Source organism: Populus trichocarpa, chromosome 9 (assembly GCF_000002775.5).
Source record: "Populus trichocarpa isolate Nisqually-1 chromosome 9, P.trichocarpa_v4.1, whole genome shotgun sequence".
In the NCBI taxonomy this organism is placed as follows: Eukaryota; Viridiplantae; Streptophyta; class Magnoliopsida; order Malpighiales; family Salicaceae; genus Populus; species Populus trichocarpa.
Window position 1 is genome coordinate 8,025,377 of NC_037293.2, and position 21,146 is coordinate 8,046,522.

At 33.9% G+C, this 21,146-nt stretch overlaps 3 protein-coding genes and 3 long non-coding RNA genes across 6 annotated transcripts; 4 read left to right on the top strand and 2 right to left on the bottom strand.

Annotated features, from left to right (window-relative positions):
- Nucleotides 1-4,108: 4,108 nt before the first annotated feature.
- Nucleotides 4,109-7,642, bottom strand: LOC127905745 (uncharacterized). The gene is made up of 2 exons (XR_008060054.1): nucleotides 7,434-7,642; nucleotides 4,109-5,053 (listed from the first exon to the last, which is right to left on the bottom strand). It is a non-coding gene; the product is annotated as an uncharacterized LOC127905745 (long non-coding RNA).
- LOC7469646 (uncharacterized) lies at nucleotides 6,423-7,290 on the top strand. The gene has a single exon (XM_002313885.4). It carries the CDS (start codon nucleotides 6,570-6,572, stop codon nucleotides 7,023-7,025), a length of 456 nt encoding a protein of 151 aa, XP_002313921.1. The 5' UTR covers nucleotides 6,423-6,569; the 3' UTR covers nucleotides 7,026-7,290.
- An 863-nt stretch (nucleotides 7,643-8,505) lies between the features above and the next one.
- On the top strand, nucleotides 8,506-10,721 carry LOC112328662 (uncharacterized). The gene is made up of 4 exons (XR_002983752.2): nucleotides 8,506-8,937; nucleotides 9,029-9,075; nucleotides 9,180-9,291; nucleotides 9,421-10,721. It is a non-coding gene; the product is annotated as an uncharacterized LOC112328662 (long non-coding RNA).
- Nucleotides 10,722-15,142: 4,421 nt separating this feature from the next.
- LOC7478753 (uncharacterized) lies at nucleotides 15,143-15,772 on the top strand. Its single transcript, XM_002313884.4, has one exon. It carries the CDS (start codon nucleotides 15,336-15,338, stop codon nucleotides 15,531-15,533), a length of 198 nt encoding a protein of 65 aa, XP_002313920.1. The 5' UTR covers nucleotides 15,143-15,335; the 3' UTR covers nucleotides 15,534-15,772.
- Nucleotides 15,773-17,410: 1,638 nt separating this feature from the next.
- Nucleotides 17,411-19,166, top strand: LOC112328629 (uncharacterized). Its single transcript, XR_002983676.2, has 2 exons — nucleotides 17,411-18,087; nucleotides 18,815-19,166. It is a non-coding gene; the product is annotated as an uncharacterized LOC112328629 (long non-coding RNA).
- Nucleotides 19,167-19,394: 228 nt separating this feature from the next.
- LOC127905748 (uncharacterized) lies at nucleotides 19,395-20,380 on the bottom strand. Its single transcript, XM_052455630.1, has 2 exons — nucleotides 19,878-20,380; nucleotides 19,395-19,844 (listed from the first exon to the last, which is right to left on the bottom strand). Exons 1-2 carry the CDS (start codon nucleotides 20,164-20,166, stop codon nucleotides 19,570-19,572), a joined length of 564 nt encoding a protein of 187 aa, XP_052311590.1. The 5' UTR covers nucleotides 20,167-20,380; the 3' UTR covers nucleotides 19,395-19,569.
- Between the last annotated feature and the right edge of the window lie 766 nt (nucleotides 20,381-21,146).

Sequence of the window (21,146 nt, forward strand, 5' to 3'; positions counted from 1 at the left end):
TAGACTCAGGAAGAGGTGGGTTATTTATTTTAGCCAAGTTCAAAAAACAGATAAATCGGTCCAGCTTGCTCAAAGAAAAAATGTCATTTTCCCGAGCATATTCAAAGGAGAACGTGTCATTCATTTTGGTGTTCCCGAAAAGAGAGATTTATTTCCTTAACTGAGTTCAAGAGAGGATGCTCATTTTTTTAGTTGAGTCTAAAGAATGATGGTCTGTTATTTGGCTTAGCTCAGGGGAGGATGGCCCTCAAGGTTTTTCAGACTCTTAAATTTAGATTTATAAAAAAAAACATATATTTAACTCAGGGACAAAGTTGAGCCTAAAGAAAAAACAACTCAAAACAAAAAATGCATTTTGTTCAATGCATTAGGCAATCCAACTGGACGTCTTAAGCCTGTGTCTAAGACCACATCCATGCATATATGAAAAGCCCAATAGAAAGTCAGCAGAAGAACTGCTATAATGGCGAGTTAAAGAGCGATGGCAATGGGTATTCATGACTTATACCTGAATCTGAATTTAAAATTATTATTTATACTCAATCCAAACTGCGCTGTTGGAGCTGCTGCAGCTGCTGCGCTGTTGGAGATGCTTCTGCAGTGCTGCAATGCCAATGAGAAATGTCGGGTTCTACTCTTCCGAACTACAAGAAAGGTGACTTTAAGCTATAATTATAAATTATATGTATAAACTTCACTGATTTAGCACTACCCGGTCCAAAACTCAACTTTTATTTTTGAATTTTACTCAATAATCTGAATTTGATTTTGTCAAAAAAAAAAATCAACTTCTATCAGATAGGCTGAGAACAATCAGTTTCGGGTTAAATTGACATCCTCGAAAATAATGCATTAAGGATTTTTTTTTTAAAAAAAAGGTGGCGAATTTGTCAAACGTATGTATAAACGAGGTGAAAATGCTCAGCTTGGTGGCCGCCGAAGGCCATACATGCTTTGATTGTAGCTTTCAGTGGTTGGTGGATGATAAAGGAAGATCTCTTTTTGTCAAACCTGTCATAGCATCATTGAAGGCTCTAGTGGGAAGAAACGTGGCTCCAAGAAATTATCCTCGAGTCCCTCAGTCAAAGAAAAAAGAAGAAGAAGAAAGAAAAGCACCATCCTTAATATATTGAAACTTTAGATGGTGATTCTAGCCACGAATCAAAACTTAAAAGGCGTCAGCTCCAGCAATTGCAAATTTGCAACTTGCCGTAAGACCACTTTTGAATCTTATTGCTAGTGGGCCTGAATTAAATATGTCTATTGATCGTAACACCAAGCTCTGGTGACAGTGAAATAGAGGGTGAGTAAAAAAAGGTGTCTTATGTCTGTCTTTAATGGTTTAACATAGCAGGATTTGATGCATAATTAGCGTTTTGTTCCTTAAAAGTCAATTTTACCTCAAGCATTTTCTGCAGTTTCTTCTGCAGTAATTCGCTAAAGAAAGCCAATAACATTCCTGAAGTTAAAGCTAGCAAGCAATGGCCTGGCCTTACACGAGAAGGCTATCTTTGATATTGTAATGGTCTTTTCTGTGGTCATTCTGAACTTTTGGCCTCCACTTGGTCAGAACTTTTGGTTAATTTGTAGCTAAAACTAACAGTGCTTGTAAGGTAAGATCACAAAATGGAGAAGGACCTAAATGAAAAGAAGAAAAAGACGGCCTGATGGTCCAACCTATTCATCTTTTCTGGTCTACCAGAATTTGAGTCTTGGAATCAACTCTGGGGCTATCCCACTTTGAGTTATTGTAAATGACAACTTGCTAGCAAAAATTTAGTGCTCGTTAGTCGTTAGACGTTATATATATATGTACTAGTCCTTGATTATGGTCCAATATTTGTCATGGAGTAACCTTCTCTCCCATGTCTTTTTTTTTTATCAAGATTTTCATGACTTGGTAGTTGGTATTCATGGCCGGCCTGCGTTTTAAAATGTTTAGATTTTGGAATTAGTGATCAACTTTTATAAAAATAAAATTATAATCTCATTTTTAGACTGAAGGTGATGTTCATCTTTGTATATAATCTCTTGTTTGCCTAAGGTAAACACAAATGCCAAGCTCATGCATCTCCTCAAACACGGACACGAAGGCTCATGGATCTTCTCAAACACATAAAACTTGTTGATAATTTATTGTGATGTGACATGAATTATAATCCTTCTTGGAATTTTTATAATTAGTTTTGACTGTCATTGAAAACTTTATAGGATCAAGATCATGACTGGTGCTCTATCTAGTTAAAACTAGGATTTATTCCTTACAAATATGACTTATTTTTCTAGCGCGTGTTGTGAGGATTTTAACTATGGCGAGATTCTCTTCTTCTTTTGTGGATACAAGTGTAGTTGGATCATATAAAATCCTTGTATCGTATGGTTCTGCTTTACGGATATTTATCAGCAGAGAGTTCAAGATACAAACCCCAAGAACCCTAGGCAGGAACGAAAAGGCAAACCACCAGTCTTGTGAACAACTCCCCTCCCCAACTGCATTTGCGACTGCAAATTGACATGAGCACAGACAGTTGTTCTCTGTATAAAAATCTCGTGAATGAATAAGATAGTATCTGTAGAGCTGACCAAATTAAAGAAGCTTCTTTCATTACCATATTCATGCTTTTCTCTCCCAACTTTCAGCAACCCAACCCCACCAACAAAACATTTATTAACTCGAGAAAAACAGAATGGTCCTCTCTCTGTTCCCTTTCATTGCTTGAAGCTGCTCTTGAATCTTAATAATGGTGATGGAATTATGGAATTATTAGTGGGAGTTTTCATCATTCAGAATCCTAGAACACAACCATGCTTCTGACCCACTAACGCAAAAACATTTGGACGGCCAAATGAGCATTCCAAATTCATCATAACATTTGCACTATGAGTCTGTTCCTTCAATTTGATGCACCTCATCATGAGTCTCTTGTAATGAAGTTTTTTGGGTACATATCAATATTGGAAGTATTGCTTGCTTTGCTAATACAATCTCATAAATACCATGGTATATTAAATTTGTCAGAACTGTCGAAATTAACGCAGTTTTTTTATCTGGGGGGTTTTCGTGCCTTAAAATCTTGATAGTACCTTGGTTTGACCGAAAGCATTTCCGTTTTTCTCTGCGCATGAATACTGATAAGTACGGCTGGTGTTTGGTCACAAAGCTGTTCAGTTACCATTCACAAAGCCAACAACACGTAATTTCCAGGCAGCTTCCTCAGCGGTCAAACGCTTTAATGAGGTTTATCTGACGACTAAATTATCTGTCATCTAATCTGCATTTTATGAATTATATTGTTAAAAATTTTAGATTTTAGCTTTATTAATTTTTTTTCTAATTAGTTGTTTTTTAGTTATTTACGAATATGAATATTTAAGGTATTTAAACTGATCCTGTCAGGTTTTATCAGATTTTAACTATATAAAACTACATATTCTTACAATTTTAGTTTTGTTTATATCTGATCTTAAGATTTAAATGCGTGTTAAACTCAGATTCACAGCTTTCTTTACATAAACAAGGCTACGAACCCCTCTTTTATCTAGTCAAAGCAAGTAAAGTAAGGTTTGATTTTATCATGATTAAATGTATTTAATAATAAATATTACTCATATTTTTTATGTATATTTCTAGTAGAAAGGATAGATTTGAGATTAGATTAAAAATAATAATTCAACAAAGAAAAAATGAGGCCAACAATTATAAAACTTAACAATTGCCTCCTCAACACCCCAATTCCCTCGCAAACCCTCTCATTCTCTGCCATTCTTCTTAAAAAAATATTTTCCAAACAAATATTTATCGATCATGGTTCTAGAACTTAAAAAGTCTTGATTTCCAGTATTTATAATCTTGTCAAAAAAAATAATTATTTTTTTCTGCAAGGAAACTACGTGCAAGTCTGGTCATGGTTCTAGAACTCATTTACTTTTCAACGATGATGCTAATCACCAAATCATCTAACTCATACCCGTACATTTTTCTCTAATTGTTTTTTTATCCCCTTGAAATCAGTAGGGAAATAACGAATTTATCTTCAAAAAACATAATTCCATATTTACCCTTCCATGACGTCTATAAATTAACCCTAAAAAATCTCTTCTCTCCATATTTCACGCTTCTTTGATGTTTTATAGAAAGCAAGAAATCAAAGGAGAAGCAGAGGAATGGCTTACAGGACCAGCACCGTTTGCATCATGGCCATTCTTCTCTTTTCCTTTACTTTGACCTCTGCTGCCCGGCCGGAGCCAGCCTTCGCTGATGTAACTCCGATGGAGACTCTATACGGGGTATATATGTTAGTTTTTCATCAACTTGCTTGTGGTTTATTGGCTTTTTCTTAATCCTTTTTGTTCTTGATTTATTGAAGGATAATGCCGAAGCAGAGACTGTAGAGATGGAGAAGAGTTGTGAAGGAGTTGGAGAAGACGAGTGTTTGACGAGAAGAACACTTGCAGCTCAAATTGATTATATATACACTCAGAAACACAAGCCATGAAATCTTACGTTTTCTTGGTTAGCATTGCATCTTTAAATGGGAGACTTCCTTGTATCATTTCCCCAAATCTCTCGTAGTCAATATTGTATATGTACTTGGTTTGAATGTTGTCTTAATAAAAGCGGCCGCAGATGTTGTAGTGGGTTGTTAATTTACTTCTGGCTTCTTGAGTTTCTATTGAACGCTGTTCAGTCTTGCTACTTTCTGCAGGGCAAGACCAAACCAATTGCTCTGTGCACACAACAGAGCTGATTACCAGTCAATACTGGTCTAATTTCCAGACTTTTTGTTTCTGGCTGGAGCCTGAATTTTGTGATCAACTAGTTTTGTTATGTTAATCACGACTGCTGCTTGATTACAAATTTACAACATGGGTTGAATCCATCAATGGAGATTACGAGACAAGTAATCTAGCAATCAGAAGGTACATGTTGATCGATTGTGAAGATCTTGATCGTGGCTTAACTTGTATCTTCTAGTAGAAACCATCCTCTTTTCTCCCTTGTGAGTCATCCGGTGAGGGCCGCTCTGGTCTCAGGAAGCTTGAGTAATTAAACCTATATTAAAATTTAGAACTTCGACTAATTAAGAGGATTTCATGTGCCTCACGGTTGAATGAAACCATATTGTACTATTTACAAACAAAGACTCGGTGATCAATAATAGAAGATTGAGATTTATAAGCAATTAAAGTATGAAAACCCAAGACTTCAACAGGTCAACCGCGAGTATCATTGGATTAAACTTTTATTAATTCACGATTAGAGTTGTTACCATACAAGTTTGGTAGAATATTCTAGAAATAAAGAACGTATTGCAATTCTCCTTTTAAGGTAAGCATGACAACGACAACACATCATTGTTCAATTTACAACTTGAATCCTGGAGAATTAACCATGCATGATGACATATGGGCTTGTTTGTCGCATTTTCACCCCCAATTCAACTTGAAAATACGTTTAATCTCACTTCACAAAAGCACAAATCTAAATACTATTATAACTAAGGGAAAAATAATAATACTAACAATCTGTGTCAATAGCATTACAGGTGACACATGCAAAAGTATGAAATGAAACAAAAATCATAATTTATTAAAAAAAGAAAAGAAGAAGCAAATGTGAAATGGCCAATGCATCTACACGGGCGATAGGTACTGTGGTATGCAGTTTTTGACCCTAATATAAAGTCTTCGCACTTATTAATGTCCTCTGAGCAGCCATATGATGAATTGTCATAGATTTCGCAAGCATGATATATGGCTTGCCCTGGAGGCATGATTGTGATGCCACGATGCTTGAGCAAGTCTGGCAAATGGTGGGTGTCGATGTCACCTTATCACATAAAAGTTTCCTAGCACTTTGTCTAGTAATGTCAAGGTATTAATTATCATTTATGCCTAAAAGCAAAAAATAAGAAGAAGAAGAAACAATGCCAGCATTTATGCAATTATGGGTACGCGTTCAGCATTCTATCAGAATTTGGTTCCATCCCATTTAAAAATGAGATTAATTTTAGGATGCTTTCATGCTACATTCTTGTGTATTAATACCATGAGTTTATAACTCAGAAATATTAGCTGAAGTTGCATCAAGAAATTGAACATTAAGCAATGGTAACGATAATACCATTGGTCTTTCTAATTTTTTATTTTTTTTTGCCATTGGCCATTGCTATCTCCCAGGAAAAAAAAAAAAAAAAAACTCCTGCTGCCTAGTGCCTGCCATAATCATAAACAGTCAGACACCATTTATTTTTAACAAAACAAGTAGCAGGACTAGAAATTTCATTGATTTAATGGGCCTAACAGAATGTATGGGCATCAGTCCAGTTTAAGGTCCACAAATATGCATGCCCCCAGAGCAAAAAAGGCAAGGCTTAATCCTATAATAAATTAATAAGTCTAGACTACTTTGCTACATGTCGAAAGATTACATATACATTTACTGGCGCCAAAACAGTATATTTCCCGCCACAAATTAACTAATCTGTCCATCTTCCCTCCAAAACAACCCCCTCAAATCCCTACAAAAGAAAATCCTTCCCCAAACCCTCAAAAAGAAAACCATAAAAATGGGGAAAGAAAAGCGATATTGGCTTCTCAAAACCGAGCCAGGAGAGTGGTCATGGGATGATCAAGCCTCCAATGGAGGCATATCCAATTGGGATGGGGTAAAAAATAAGCAAGCCCAGAAGAACCTCAAGGCCATGAAACTCAATGATCTTTGCTTCTTCTACCACTCTGGGTCCAACGCGCGACGTGTTGTTGGTGTGGTTACTGTGGTGAGAGAATGGTATGATGAAGGTGGCGAAGGAGTGGTGGATGTCAAAGCAGTGGGGGAGATGAGAAGGCCATTGGATTTGAAGGAATTGAAGGGTGATGAAGGGTTAAAGGGTTTTCAATTGTTTAGGCAACCTAGGTTATCAGTTGTGCCGGTTTCAAAGGAGGTTTGGGAGAGAGTTTGTGAGCTGGGAGGTGGGTTTGAAGGGGATGGAAAGGATGACGGTGGTGATGATGTTGATGAGTAGGGGCGGCAGATGGTGGATTTTGGTTATGTAATTAAGTCTTAGATGTGTGCTATGTTTAGTTTTTGTTCAAGTATGGCGCTAATGTTAAACTGCTTGTTCCTAGATATCAGTATCATCTAATTAGTCTTAGATGTTTAAGGCTCTTTTTGGGGGAAAAAGAAAGAAAGAAAAGCAAGCAGTGCCTGTTCGTTGCCATTCTCTTGACTTTTGGCATTGTATATGTAAGTGCAGAATATAAAGGTACTTTTGTTTTAATGTTTGGTAATTGCTTGCTTTGCAGGGGAATTGATACGATGCACGCCCTAAAATATGGGCCAACAAGCTCCAATTCAGAATAACAAGCCATTAACTTGCAATCAAATATTAGATAATTATCCAAAGTTGAGTATTCAGGTGTATATTTCTTACCAGGGCAAAATCATTTGGCCAAGGCGCTTGGATTAGACAACAGATAATGGTTCTGCCATTTTGACAAACACCTTGCAAGCATGCCAAAAACACTTGACCAGCTGATTGAACGAGAATAGAGACCACATTTATTATTATTAACAATAACAGAGCTCATTTGGGTTGGGCCTTTTGGGTCGCCCTGGACTTCAAGCTCCTAAACCTATGGCCTACCCTTAAATCCTAGTCCATGAACCAGCCGATGATTTCATGGTGTATAATCTATGTCAAATTACTATACTACTTCTAGAGTCAAATCTTTTTTTTTTTTAAAAAAAAAAAAAAAACCCCGTTCAATTAAAGCGAATTAAGAGAAAAAGGAACTTCAGTTAAGGCGATTGCTACATAATTTGTGTGCACTGGCCAATACAACTATCCCCATTCATTATTTTTCCAAGACAAATATATTTTTAAAATATATCAAAATACAGTTTGAAACATACTTCCAAATAGTCACTTATACTTGTTACACTAAAGAATGTTCAGATCTTGGTGATTGAGAATTTTCAAAGCAAGTTGAGGATTCGACCTGTTATTTAGTGGATTGGGATCTGAAAGATCATGAGAGGAGTGATGGCATTTTCATAACTAGTTCTAAGAACCCATATCATAGACAAAAGCGGAGAAGGTAACCTTGTGATTGGGCTGAATACTACATAGACTAGAGTTTTTGGATAGAACTCTTCGAGTTGGCTGATACTCTACGGGTCAGGGGATTCATTGATTGGTTTTAGTGATGTTGTTTATGGTGAGATTGATAAGAATTGTATTATTTTATTTCGATGATGATTATGATAGTAAATATGGCATAAATAATGACAGTGATGATAGGGATGATGCCATCAAAGTTGTCTTCATTGACAAGCTAGTGGTGTCATTCGTGTATAAGATGATAAAGCTTTGAGCTTGAGCACACGAATGAGAGGTACCCCTTTAATCATTATTACTTGCTAGACACTTGCATTTATTGACATTATTAGTGCTTATTAAGATGATTTGAGGTTTCTCATCAGTACATCAAGGTCACTTTTGAAGTTTTAATGTTTGTAGTTGTGCTAGGGTTGGGAGGTCGTTTAAGTAACTCATTGCTGCTGCTGCTGCTGCTGTATTCTTTATCATTATAGACAGCAGGGTTTTCTCAAATTTGTTTTGTAAATGCGTTTAAATCATTCTAATGCTAGTTTTGTTCGTATCATTACGTTTCAGATAATCCAAATGGATGGAGCTCTGCGCTGGCAAAAAAATTTAAGTGGAACACAAGCATGCTTGCTTTTAATCTCAAACATTTACGGTTTTCTGCCTCTAAAAAACTTGTGATTTTCCAAACAATTCAATGCAAGGGTAGATCTCTTTAGAAGGGTGCATAGAGAGAATTGATCGTACTGGACTTGATTTTGTGGCTTTGGAAGATCCAAAATTAGTTCCTCCTCAGAGCACACAAAGTGGCAGGTATTTGCAGCATCTGGTGAGTTTGAGTAGAATTTGTGCACAGAGCAATTAGACACGGTCTTTTAAACTCATCTCTGTCATCACATTTTCACATCTTTCTCCTTTAGGTACTCTAAAGGGTGATCGAGCTGAATGGCTTTTTGAGAAATGCGCGGTATGTCTTAAATGCACAAATGAAAAACATTTCTGCTTAAAATTATAGCCATTTTATTCCCCTTTCTTTTGTAACTGTTGAGTCCTCTAATTTTCTCTCCTTAGGAACTTGGAGCTCACAGTGTGACCCCTCTGCTGACAGAACGTTCTCTATCAATCTCAGAAAATCGAGTAGACAGGCGGTGACATGTCATTTTGGCAGCAAGTACAAAACAGAGTAAATAATTGCTCCTGCAATATTTTTTCTGATAAATTTTCCTTGGGGTGTGGAGGTTCTTATCAATTTAATTTTGACTCTGATAAAAAGTTATTTGTTAATTTTCTTTTAACCTTACCACTATACTAGGTCAGCAGTTGAGTGATGATTCAAAATCCTCCAACCAAAGTTGTTGGCCTTTTGCCTCTATTGAGTTCTTCTTCCCTCATGCTTAAAAAGTTGACCAGCATCTTGGCTCAAGGAGGATAGATTTAGCAGTGTTTGTGGAGCTTTTTTGGTGGGTTAAGACATTCCAGTGCTATAACTGAAGGGAAAGGGAACCATCCAAGTCAGATCCCTTGCCACTCATTCCATGAGTTTGATGTTTTTTTTTCCTCCTTTTTTTTTATCAAAATCCTAATGACATTGGCGAAGACCATGATCAAGGCCTGATAACATAACACAACCTGTCATATGTCCCATAAATACCCAGGATATAGTAAATCATAAAAGAGTAACTAGACCAAATCAGCCATAAATCAAATCCTGGACAACAATCAAGAACACTCTCTCTTTGAAGAAAATGCATTGTTTATTGGTCAGGAGTTGACCATCTCCTACACTGACCATGGGAAAACGAATTTTTGAAAACACGTGGACATTCTTCTCTTCATCTATCCCTACTATGCTGAGCTTGACCTTTTTTTTTTTTTTGGGTTATATAGCTTGCCCGGTCAAAGCTATGTTTTCTGGCAACAGCAGAAGCTACTCCTGTTAATTACATTTGCAAGTAAGCTTTTCACAACGTGAATCTCACACCCTGCTACTCTTAGAATCTCTCAGATTTGACGTGTCTTTGACAAATCTGATTCACACTAGAAAGTGATCTCATCCTGTTTGATCCAGTTTAAAGTCAGACCTTATAATAATCTACACTTGCCACTATGTAATTATCTCAAATCTTAGTAAAACTAGGCTAACTTTTTAAGTAGACTGGTATCTTTTGCAATCAGCATGCTTGGTGGTGTTTGCATTTTAAAACTACAATATGTGTATTATTTCTTCTCAAGCAGGCCAATGATGGAATTTTTTTACTAGCAGTGAAGGATTTTTCAATCTTTGGGTGTCATCTAGGCCGATATTCAACTTCATACTGTCACAGCCCACACCAGTTAAAGGGCATTTCTATTCGCTCAAATTCCCATGGCGTGTGATATATATATATATATATATATATATGTCTGTGGCCATTGCTATATAATCTTACATCGTTTAGTGTCATGTGGGAAAGTGGCAGTTTCCCTGTTTTTTTTTTTTTTTCTTCGAAGGAAGCTTCTTTGTTGTTTTATCCAGAGGCAAGTTAAGTTAGATTATAAATGCTTTATTTTAGTGTTCAGCGCTTGGGCATGACTTGGAGGTACATTTTGTAAAATGCATAATTATGGTCGGCAGCTGCTATGATTTTATGAATAATTTTGGCAATATAAAGCATTTATATGTTGCACATGCTTTCCAAAGTCTATTGTTTTTTTTTTTTCATAATTTTTGCACGCCATGGGATGTCGTGAGTTGGACTCTGACCGCTGAGAGCATTTTTAACTTGAAGAAAGTTTAGACATGCTTGCCCTGATAGTGGCATCTGGTACCAAAAAAAGCAAGAAGTTGCTTGCCATCTGATTGAGGTTCTTCTTTTAATTTTGCAAACTGCTTTGAATTCTCTTTTAATTAGGGCTTGAAATTTAAGCCCCTCAATTTGGGAGGCATGCTACAATTTATTAAAATTTGAAAACTATCTTCAAATTGGATTTCTCCTTGCAAACTCAAAAATCTGAGCATAAATATGCTTGTTTCTCATGTTCCATTTTCCGTTCTTGCTCTAGTTTCTCATTCTGGGTATTGAATAGAGTGAATTCTTACTATCTTACCCGAGTTACTACATCTATTCTGCTGCATTCTGTTCTCGATTCTGTTGCTAGTATCCTGTGAGCTGATGAACTATTAAGGATGGTCTCCTGTACCTCCATTTATGACTCTTTTGGGCAGATAAGCACCTGACTCTTACGTGGTTTTGCATCCCTTGCACGTGTGTTTCTTCTAAATAAATGAATAGATGGCAGTTTGATTGAATAAAAAAAGAAAAGAGATGGCAGTTTGATGATCATACGAGGTATTCTTGCTGGGAAAATGCATTTCAGCTACCTTATTAAATTCTCTTGTCAAACAATATTAGCTGTATTGAATTATGAATTCTCCATTATATTCAATCAACAAAGCCAACTTTTTTTCTGGGTTCCCAAGGAGAGTTGAGCCCAATTAGTCTGGTTGGAGGCAAGAATGCTACTAGAGTTCTGGCTTCCTGGAGCGCGCAATTATTTCTTCTTCTACTTATGTTCTAGGTTTATCTTGAGTTTGATGGGTACATTTAACAAATGGATTTGAATCCTATTATAATATTAGGCTTATAATAATTAATACATCACGAGAATTACACTACAAATAATTACTTGTCCATTCCAAAATAAAAATAAAAACATTCTAAACAAGTAATTTTTAGCTACAGTTAGCTAAACCCATAATTAAACAGTACTACCCCTCAACAATTTATTTTTTTTGCAGCCAACTGGGAGTCATGAAAAATAATATAAGATAAAAGTTGGGTTTGATAATGAGTTTCTAATTGTATTCAATTTATTTTTTTATATTTTATAAATTGCAAATATAATTTATTATTTTAATTAAAATTGGGTAGATATATAGATTGAGCTTATTTTTTATAGATATTATAAATATCTACATGTAAATTTATATCTCTAATTTTTATAGGACTGAATTTATAGATGGATCTACAGTATAAACTTGCATGACAGTACCTTTTATATTTTTCATCATCATTAAATTTTAATTATCTTCCACCTACCCTCTAGCTAAGAGGCTTAAAAGAATTTAATATACAGCTTTCTAACAAAAAATTAAAATCAAAATATTTTTAAATAAAATAAAAATAATTTTTAAATATAAAAATAAAATAAGTCCGAGTATATGAGTTGAGTAGAGTTAATTAAGTTTTAAAAACTCTAACTTTTAATCATATCTAAGATATTTAAATTTAAATTTTTTTAATTTATTATTATCTATAATATTTATATTATTTGAAATTTATTGAATTGCATCATAATATTATTAATATATATATATATATATATCGGTTTTTTAACATTCCTAAGAAAATGTGCCACATTAATTGTTCAGGTCCTGGTTGTTATGGAGAAGACCTATAATTTATTGGTATTTGCATCACAATTAATGAATGTGTTGGCTGATAGGTTTTTCCAGGCTCTGACGGGCGGACTTTTTTGAGGTTCTCTTTTTCGTTGGTTCGCTTGTAATTCTTCTCTTCAGCCTTACTGTGTATTTGATAATAGGTGCGAGGTATTTGTGTAAAAATATTTTTTTATTAAAAGTATATTAAATAATATTTTTTATTTTTATTTCTGTTCTCAATACACGATAAAATTATAAAAAAAAACACCTGAAAATATTAATTTAATATATTTTAAAATAAAAATACTGTTAAAAATAACTTGAAACGAGAAAACAAATTGATTATCAATCTTTATGTCTCTCTTTCTCCTTCTTTCTTTTGTTTTTCTTTTTTCTTATCATGTTGTGCCTTTCATGAATACATCTGATATGAATTGCTGTAATATTTGCAAATATTGATTTCCATTAAATTTGAATTGAGTAAAATATATTCATTGATTTATTTATATAATAGTAGTAAAACAGATACAACGAGAAGTGATGCTATGGCGTGTTTCGGTAATGCATTTGAAACTGTTTTTTAATATTTTTTAAAAATATTTTTTGATAATTTTAATTTATTAATATAAAAAAAACTAAAAAAACTATTTTGATATTGAATTATTAGTTTTTCCGGTTATGTTACGGCCTAGAGACAATTTATGTGGCAAAGAGCGGCAGACTACAGAGTATGTGATGGAAATCAGCTTATCTCACAGTTTGTTTGTTGAAAAATATTTTTTTAATATTTTTTGATAATTTTAATTTATTAATATAAAAAAAACTAAAAAACCTATTTTGATATTGAATTATTAGTTTTTCCGGTTATGTTACGTCCCAGAGACAATTTATGTGGCAAAGAGCGGCAGACTACAGAGTATGTGATGAAAATCAACTTATCTCACAGTTTGTTTACTGAAAAATATTTTTTTTTAAAAAAATATATTCTAGAAAAGTAAATTTTAGAAAAGTAAATTATTTTTAGAAATAAGTTGGAAAACATTTTCTAGTATTTGGTTATGTCATGAAAAATGAGCTGGAAAATAACTTATTAATATTTTATTTTCTCAAGTTTATTAAAATAATGAGGAACAAATCTTACAAATTAAAAAGTTGAATGAGGATGAAATTAAAAAATATATATAATTTCATAAATTATCTCAAATAAAATAAATAATAATCAAAATAATAGAAATCAAATCTAAAAAATAAAATAAAAATGAAAGATGAAGAAATTAAAATAATAATAATTAACATTTCATAAATTATTTCAAATAAAATAAGTAACAATCAAAAGAATGAGGAGCAAATTTGATAGATAAAAAATTTCAATAAGAAAATGATAGGGGAAAAACAAATAACAATTATAAAAATGAGGACCAAAGTTAATATAAAAATTAAATTTTAAGAGATGAAATTGAAAAATAAATATTCAAAACAAAATATATATAGCAATCAAAAGTTTGAGGACCAAATTTGATATAATCAGCAAATAATATGACATTTCTAAATTTTTCACAACTTCTGGAAAGTGTTTTCCGCCCAAATTTTTCAGGAAAACACTTTCCTGAAAATCAAGCCAAATTTTTCTTTGACTAAAAAGTGTTTTTCGTTGACTAATTTTTCCAATAAAAAATAAACATAAAAAAATTTAAAAAATAATTTTCTTCAGAAAACAAACATGGCGTATCATCAAGTATTTTTCACTGGAAAAGGGGGCAACAAAATCGATTTCAACTGTTTTGTTTTTGGCTCCTACTTCAGGTCTTTGCTGCGTGCTGATGCTGTGATTTTTGTTTTTTTTAGCAGCTTCCGAGGAGGTTCTTCTTCTGGTTATTGATTTATTTCCAGCAAAAAAGAAGAAGAGTATTTTGGTGAGAAATTAAACGTAGACCATAGATAATAACAAATATTTTGCTGTTTACCAAAATGTCCAATGAAAACACTACTGCCTTGTTCATTCTGATACGGTGAGACTACTCAGAATTGCGTTTCGACTTGCTTATCTTCGTCTTGACGAGGAATGAAAAGTTCCAGCTTGAATTTTTCACTAATTAAATCAACATTTTTCATGCAAGTAGATATTTAGAGAATTTTTCATGTATTTATTAAAAATCCTATGAAAACAAACAAATCATGCAAAACTTTTTAAATATAAAGTACTGATGTATCCATTATGTTTTTCATATTTGAAAAATCTTCTAGGTCTTGCACCTCACCATTATATTTTTCAATGCTCTGATGGTAACAAAATCAAAAGACACGTCATTATCATGGATATATTTTTCTGAAATATTTTGATTTTTTTATTTTAAATTATATTTTTAATGTTTTTAAATTATTTTAATGTATTAATATTAAAAATTAATTTTAAAAAATAATAAATTATTTTAATATATTTTTTAACCCAAAATAAAATTTTAAAAAAATATTTTCAATTTTACTGTTCTCATCTCCACTTCAGCACAAAAGTTAGGAAACAAAAAATAAAAAACAGAGCATGTTGTAAACCCGTAATAATGTACAAAACCATGCCCCATATCTGGCCAACCTGTCAATATAAACATGAAGCGAAACCAAACCTGAACACAAAGTCACTTTGTCACAAACCACATTAAAAAAAAAAAAAAACTTAGGAAAGCCAGAGAAGCAAATGTCAAAGGCACTGGATTTTTAGAGAAGAGAACCCAAATTTCGTCTTTCGTTTTTTTCATACAAATTAAACTCAGTGATTTTTCTTGGTTTGTTTTTGAGAGTTAACCCAGATGGCAATTCAGCTAGAGAATCTGGTGCAGTCAATCAAATCAAAAGTTAGAGCCTTGAAGAAGAAGTCCAAGAAACCATACATCAAGATGGACAAGAGTGCAAGTGTTAAGGTTGAGATCCGTAGCAGAAAAGCAAGAAAACTTATTGACAAGACTCTTCAAGTTGCTGATCGTCCTGGGAAGCGCACCATTTCTTGATTCTCTTTAGCAATTTTCTCGTCTCCAATAAATGTTCTCTAATCATTGTATAGGTAAATTTTAGACTTTTTTTTTTTGGGGGGGGGAGGGGTTGTTTCTTCTGTGTGCCTTCCGATTCTGTGTTTCTCCAGAAGTTAAGAACTTTTAAGGCGGGGAACCGTTTCGGGTTTGGCCTGACGTCAGAATGTTTTTTTCTATGTAAGGATCAATGAAAAGCTTACATATTTAATTTGTTGCTATTTACTTCCTTTTGGTATGGATTCGAATGAGATTCCAATGGTTGTTCGGGATATGAATCAACAAAGAAGAAACTTGATGAATAGTTCATCTATAATCTACACGAAACAATAGTTCATATATATATTGACAATCAATGTTATCTGATATACAATAACAGCATTTTTCAATGTTATCTGCCCATATAACATTAATGGGTCAGTTCTCCGATGCTACCTGTTTGCCACGAGCAATTGTTTCTTGCAATTGTCAAGGACTGAATAAAGTTAAAGCGATTAGTATGCGAGTGAGAAGAGGAAGAAGGATATTTCTGTTAATTTGAGTAGCCGAGTTTGCCTTTGAAAAGGTCAAATTAGAGAGTTTCATGGGAAATGGAAAGTTGGGATTTTGGGCCATTTGGCTCATCAGCATCAGCAATAAAAAGGGCGTTTTTAGTGTAGGAGACTCCTCCCATTGCATGGATCTAAAGGATCATGTCTTCCCTGTGCTTTTGCAAAGGAGAGGGAGAAGCTTTGTTTGATTATGTTGAAACCGGATCACAGTGGAAATTGCACCAAAGCTCACTCTCAAACACCATCTTTCTTCTTCTTTCTTTAAAACAATTTTATAGGGTTTTTCTTTTTCTTTGTTTTCAAGAATTAAATTCATTTCCTAATTGGAATTGGTCTAAAAGCTTGGGCATTTTATCAGAATTACAAGCAGAATTAGAACCTCTTCTAATTATATTAAAAAGGTGGCGTGAAATCAAGGTCCAATTCTTCAGTTCATGATTCAGATTACGGGATTATATTTTAACAAAAGTCTACTCTGGCTTTTGATCAATATTCAAGACTTCCATTTCATATGCAGTAAATGCTTTAACATTTTCTTCTGGCGTTTATTTTATTGGTTTGTTGACCATCATGCATTTTCTTCTGGCTTATTATAATTCACTTGGTATATGATTTTTGTGATTTTGACAAGAAACTCATGTAAAGCAAGCAATACATTTCTGTCAATGACTTGTATATGCTTCGTTCAGAGGGTATTTATTAATTTGTTTTCCAATGCGTAATAAGGGACCTTTATAGTTGACTTCACTACCGCGGATGAGCTAAGATTATACTTCAGCAAGCAGAAATATCAATAATTGAAATAAATTCAATGAAAATATCGGTGTTGAATTAAATTCTAATTGAACCTTAATTACACTTTTGCTTGTAATTTCGGCTATTGAGTTGAATATTTGCGTGTAGTTGGAACAAATAAGAAAATCTTGGTTAAATTTAGGACAAATTGGGCTACTAACATACAAATTAAAAAGAAATTGTGAAAATGAAATAGTATATTTTCAGATGTAACGGTTTAAAATTATGATATTTATTTATGATATCAATTAAATATTACAGTTTATAATCATAATAAATTTTTAATTGATATCTTAGTTCACAATTGTAATATTAATTAAATTCTAGTATTATTAAAAATGATGAACCAGTCGACCAATTTAGAATGACAACTTAAACTGGTCGTCTGGGTGACACTTGAAACACAGGACAAACTCAGGAATTAAAATGCTAACGAGAAATGTTATACCTTATTGATTCCAAATGACTTAGCTGCTTCAATAATATATATTTTTCACTGTTTATAGTTTATACTGATAACCATGTACAATACATTATCTATAGTATTATTATCACTTCATAATATCGTAATAACTGAAGATATTATTTGCATCTCTCTTCCAGAAAACTGAACCTAGATTCTTCTTTTTTTAAAGGGTATGATTTTGGTCATCTATGAAGACCTGATAAATTTAGTTTATAGCTTCTTTTAGCAATTTTATGTTTGTTTTGGTTTATTTATTTATTTTATCTTAGTAAGGAGTCATGTAATGAGAAACACTAGATATTAAAGCAAAACTTAAAAAATAAATAAATAAAAATCATCAACAGGAATAAAGCCATAAAAAACCGATCACTCGATCCGAAACTCGACGGAGTAGAGGAGGAAGGGATAAACCTGACTTGGCCCAGCCATTGCCATCCTCAGGTTTCACAAACCCACTTGACCATAAGAAACAAGACGCGCACGAAATAAGGGATTAAGGGTTCAGCTGTTTTTAATTGGACCCATCCCGATTCAAGAAGCGCGAACTGAAAACGAGAGACCCAAGAAAGTTGGCGGCTTAAATCGTCAATCATGTAGTGCAAGGAAAAGATCGGTTGACAATATGTTGTCAATGAACATCACAACATATTTGGTGTAAAGCGTCCATGTCCTCTTTCTTGTATATTGCAATCCTGACCCTTAAATACAAATAGCAAGATTCAAGGTATTAAACAGTTTGATCAGTTTCTCAGTTTCATCAGATGGGACCTTCTTTAAACTTTGCCAGCAATACGTAGTGCTTCACCATTCCTTTTGTTCCCTTCATTTCTAGATCTCAATCTCTATCGTTCTTTTTACTCTCTCTGTTTTTTTTTTTAGTAATACTATCTGTCTTATAACTTGTTTTTTGGATAATTGAAATGGGCATGAAAGATAGACTGGGGTTTGCCCGTGAAAGATTATTGAAGATCAAGTTTGCCTTGAAATGGTATTTGATTTCTCAAATAATTTTGCAAGATGGGCATGATTTGTAATGGGTTGTTTTGATTAATTCACGAATGACATGAATCGCAATATCATTTTTTTCCCTTCTTCCTCTTCTTCTTCTTCTTCTTCTGTATATTTTGCTCGGTGAAAATTGAAAAGGTGGCTTACAATTATTACAATTATTTTCCACTATGTGCTGGGTATATTTTGTATCTCTACAATTGTTTTGTATATTTTATGTGCTGGGTATTATTACAATTATTTTGAGAAAGAGGTGGATTACAATTATTTTATCATTATTTATGAGTAGTGAATGCTTTATCTGCTGGGTATTGCTACTTTGCCATGTCAACCAATTTCCTTGCGAAACGCAGGCACAAAGATAATATACGAAGTTGATCATTGATTTCATTCTGGTTTGCAATTCCATTATATTTGAAGTTGATGGTTAAAGTTTTGTGCAGCAAAATTAAGAGAACTTGCCCAAGTTAATGGTTGTTGAGACGAGGCATAAGTAGCGGCAGAAAAATTGGCATCTACTTCTTCTGGTGCTATTCTGCTGGACATTTGTCTATCATAGACAACGCAAAAGCATTGATGCAGCTATTAGAATGCAGATGAATGACTGGTTATTACTTAATGAAAGAAATGGAATCGAAGCCGAGTTTGACGTCTTGGAATGCAACAAAAACAACGGGGACAGATGCGCAAGCTCAACAAATCACGAAGCAATGCTTCTTTACTGAATATTCTTGAATTCCTGTAAAACGACTGGTTTGGTTTATATGAATTGGGTTTGCATCATAATTTCTCGAATTATTAGCAATTGATCTTAGCTGCAAGGAGTCAAATATAGCTAGCGAACTGCTACTGAGTCTTAACCTGCAAGTACAAGTTGCTTATCCACGCGTCGTTTTCCGTGAACGGTGCCGGCACAAAAGATTTAAGATGGCATTTTATTATTTGACTTTTGAAGCTGATCGTAGATTTCTGTGCTACTTTCTGATCAATTTGAAAAGGAAAAGGGAAAAATGAAGCAATCAATTGTACGAAGAAGTATCTCTCACACCTTGACCATTTTCTTGTGGTCGCATCGTATTACATATTTTACAAGTGGAAACAAGGAAGCAAAAAAGAAGAAGAAATTAATTAACCACAATGATTAATCAAGTTCATGTAATTAAACCTGAGTGAATACCCTCCAACGCTCTTAATTTCACTAGTAATAGGCACCTTTATTCCTTGTAACCGCATGGCTTCTACTTCTAGGAAACACATCTACCTTGTCATCTTCATCATCCTCTCTAAATGAACAAGGTTTCTCCTCTTCGATTTTGCCAATCTTTCCTATCCCAACACTATAGCTCCTCATTGCCATTCCATTAGAATATCTCATGGTGCTCTCCCTTCTCATGACTCCTGCTTCCCTGTAATGCATATCTGGCTGCATCTCGTGACTTCTCCTCCCTGAAGCCGATTCTGAAATCACACCACCTCTTCTCCCTGAAGCTGATTGCAACGGTCCACTTCTCCTCCCTGAAGCTGATTGTAACGGCCCACTTCTCCTCCCTGAAGCTGAGTATCCTATACTGCTTTCTCTCATGGAATTACTGCTGAAACTCTTAGGCAAGGTTGACATTTGAGCTGTCGGTCCACCTACCATACCATTATAATCATTCCCAACCATATCAGAGCAATCTGCCACGAACTTCATGTAAAAGTTCCCAGCCTTCCTAAGAACTGTGAAGGGCGCTAACAAAATTACCACGAGCTTGCTTCGCTTTTTTGCTTCGCTTCTCGTACCTGTCCCACCCATGTTATTACTAATTTGCGAAAAAATGAAGTGCAACTATTGAGAATTAAGCAGGTGGGATATCTTGTTGCAATTGAAATCTTGGAACTTTTATGGCCATCATGGAGAAAGAGTGAATATATAGGTGCGTGATGGTTGAATTTGGATTTTGATGACTTTTCTACGTTGAGTTTGTTGAATGGAGAAGGAAAAACGTGTGGACGCTTTCCAACCATAAAGGGCAGGCATCTGAAGGTTTCAGGAGTGAATAGGAGTATTATAGCAGTTCATCGAGTAGGCCAAGATGGAAAATGCTCAATGGGCTCACAATCCCACCTCATGAATGATCATATTTCAAATTTGACCACTCATTGTTTTCAATAAGAATACAAAGATTACTGCTAATAAATCATATATTTATTATACTCATATACATTATAAAGAATGAGAATGTGATTTATATATATATTTTTAATGTGATTATATTTGTGCTGGCCTTTTTATTATAATCTCAGCACCAAGATTTTTTTGTGAGATTTTTGAAATTCTCGTTTGCAAGGAAATTATAGAAAGGAAATATGAAAATACGACAGTGCTGTCGTAAGCTTCTTTTTTTTTTTTTTTTAAAGAAGTCAAGCAGCTCGAAAAAAGTCAAGATAAATGTTCTCCATTTGACGGGGTCCCGAATGCAGAATGCTAAGCCGTTGATGAGGTCATCGCAGCCGTAAACATTATTTGGACAACTTTATCCATACGTCTTACAACTAATTTCACAAAATTAGTTTCAATGCTACCCATAAAGTTTCTCAGTTGCAGCAATTTGATCCCCGAGTTACAAATAATGAGAAATGGGAGAAAAGCGCGGTTGCGGTTGCTTTTTAAAGTATTTTTTACTTAAAAATATATTAAAATAATTTTTTTAAAATAATTTTTTAAATTAATAGATCAAAATGATCTAAAAACACAAAAAAATATTAATTTAAAACAAATAAAAAAAATTTAAA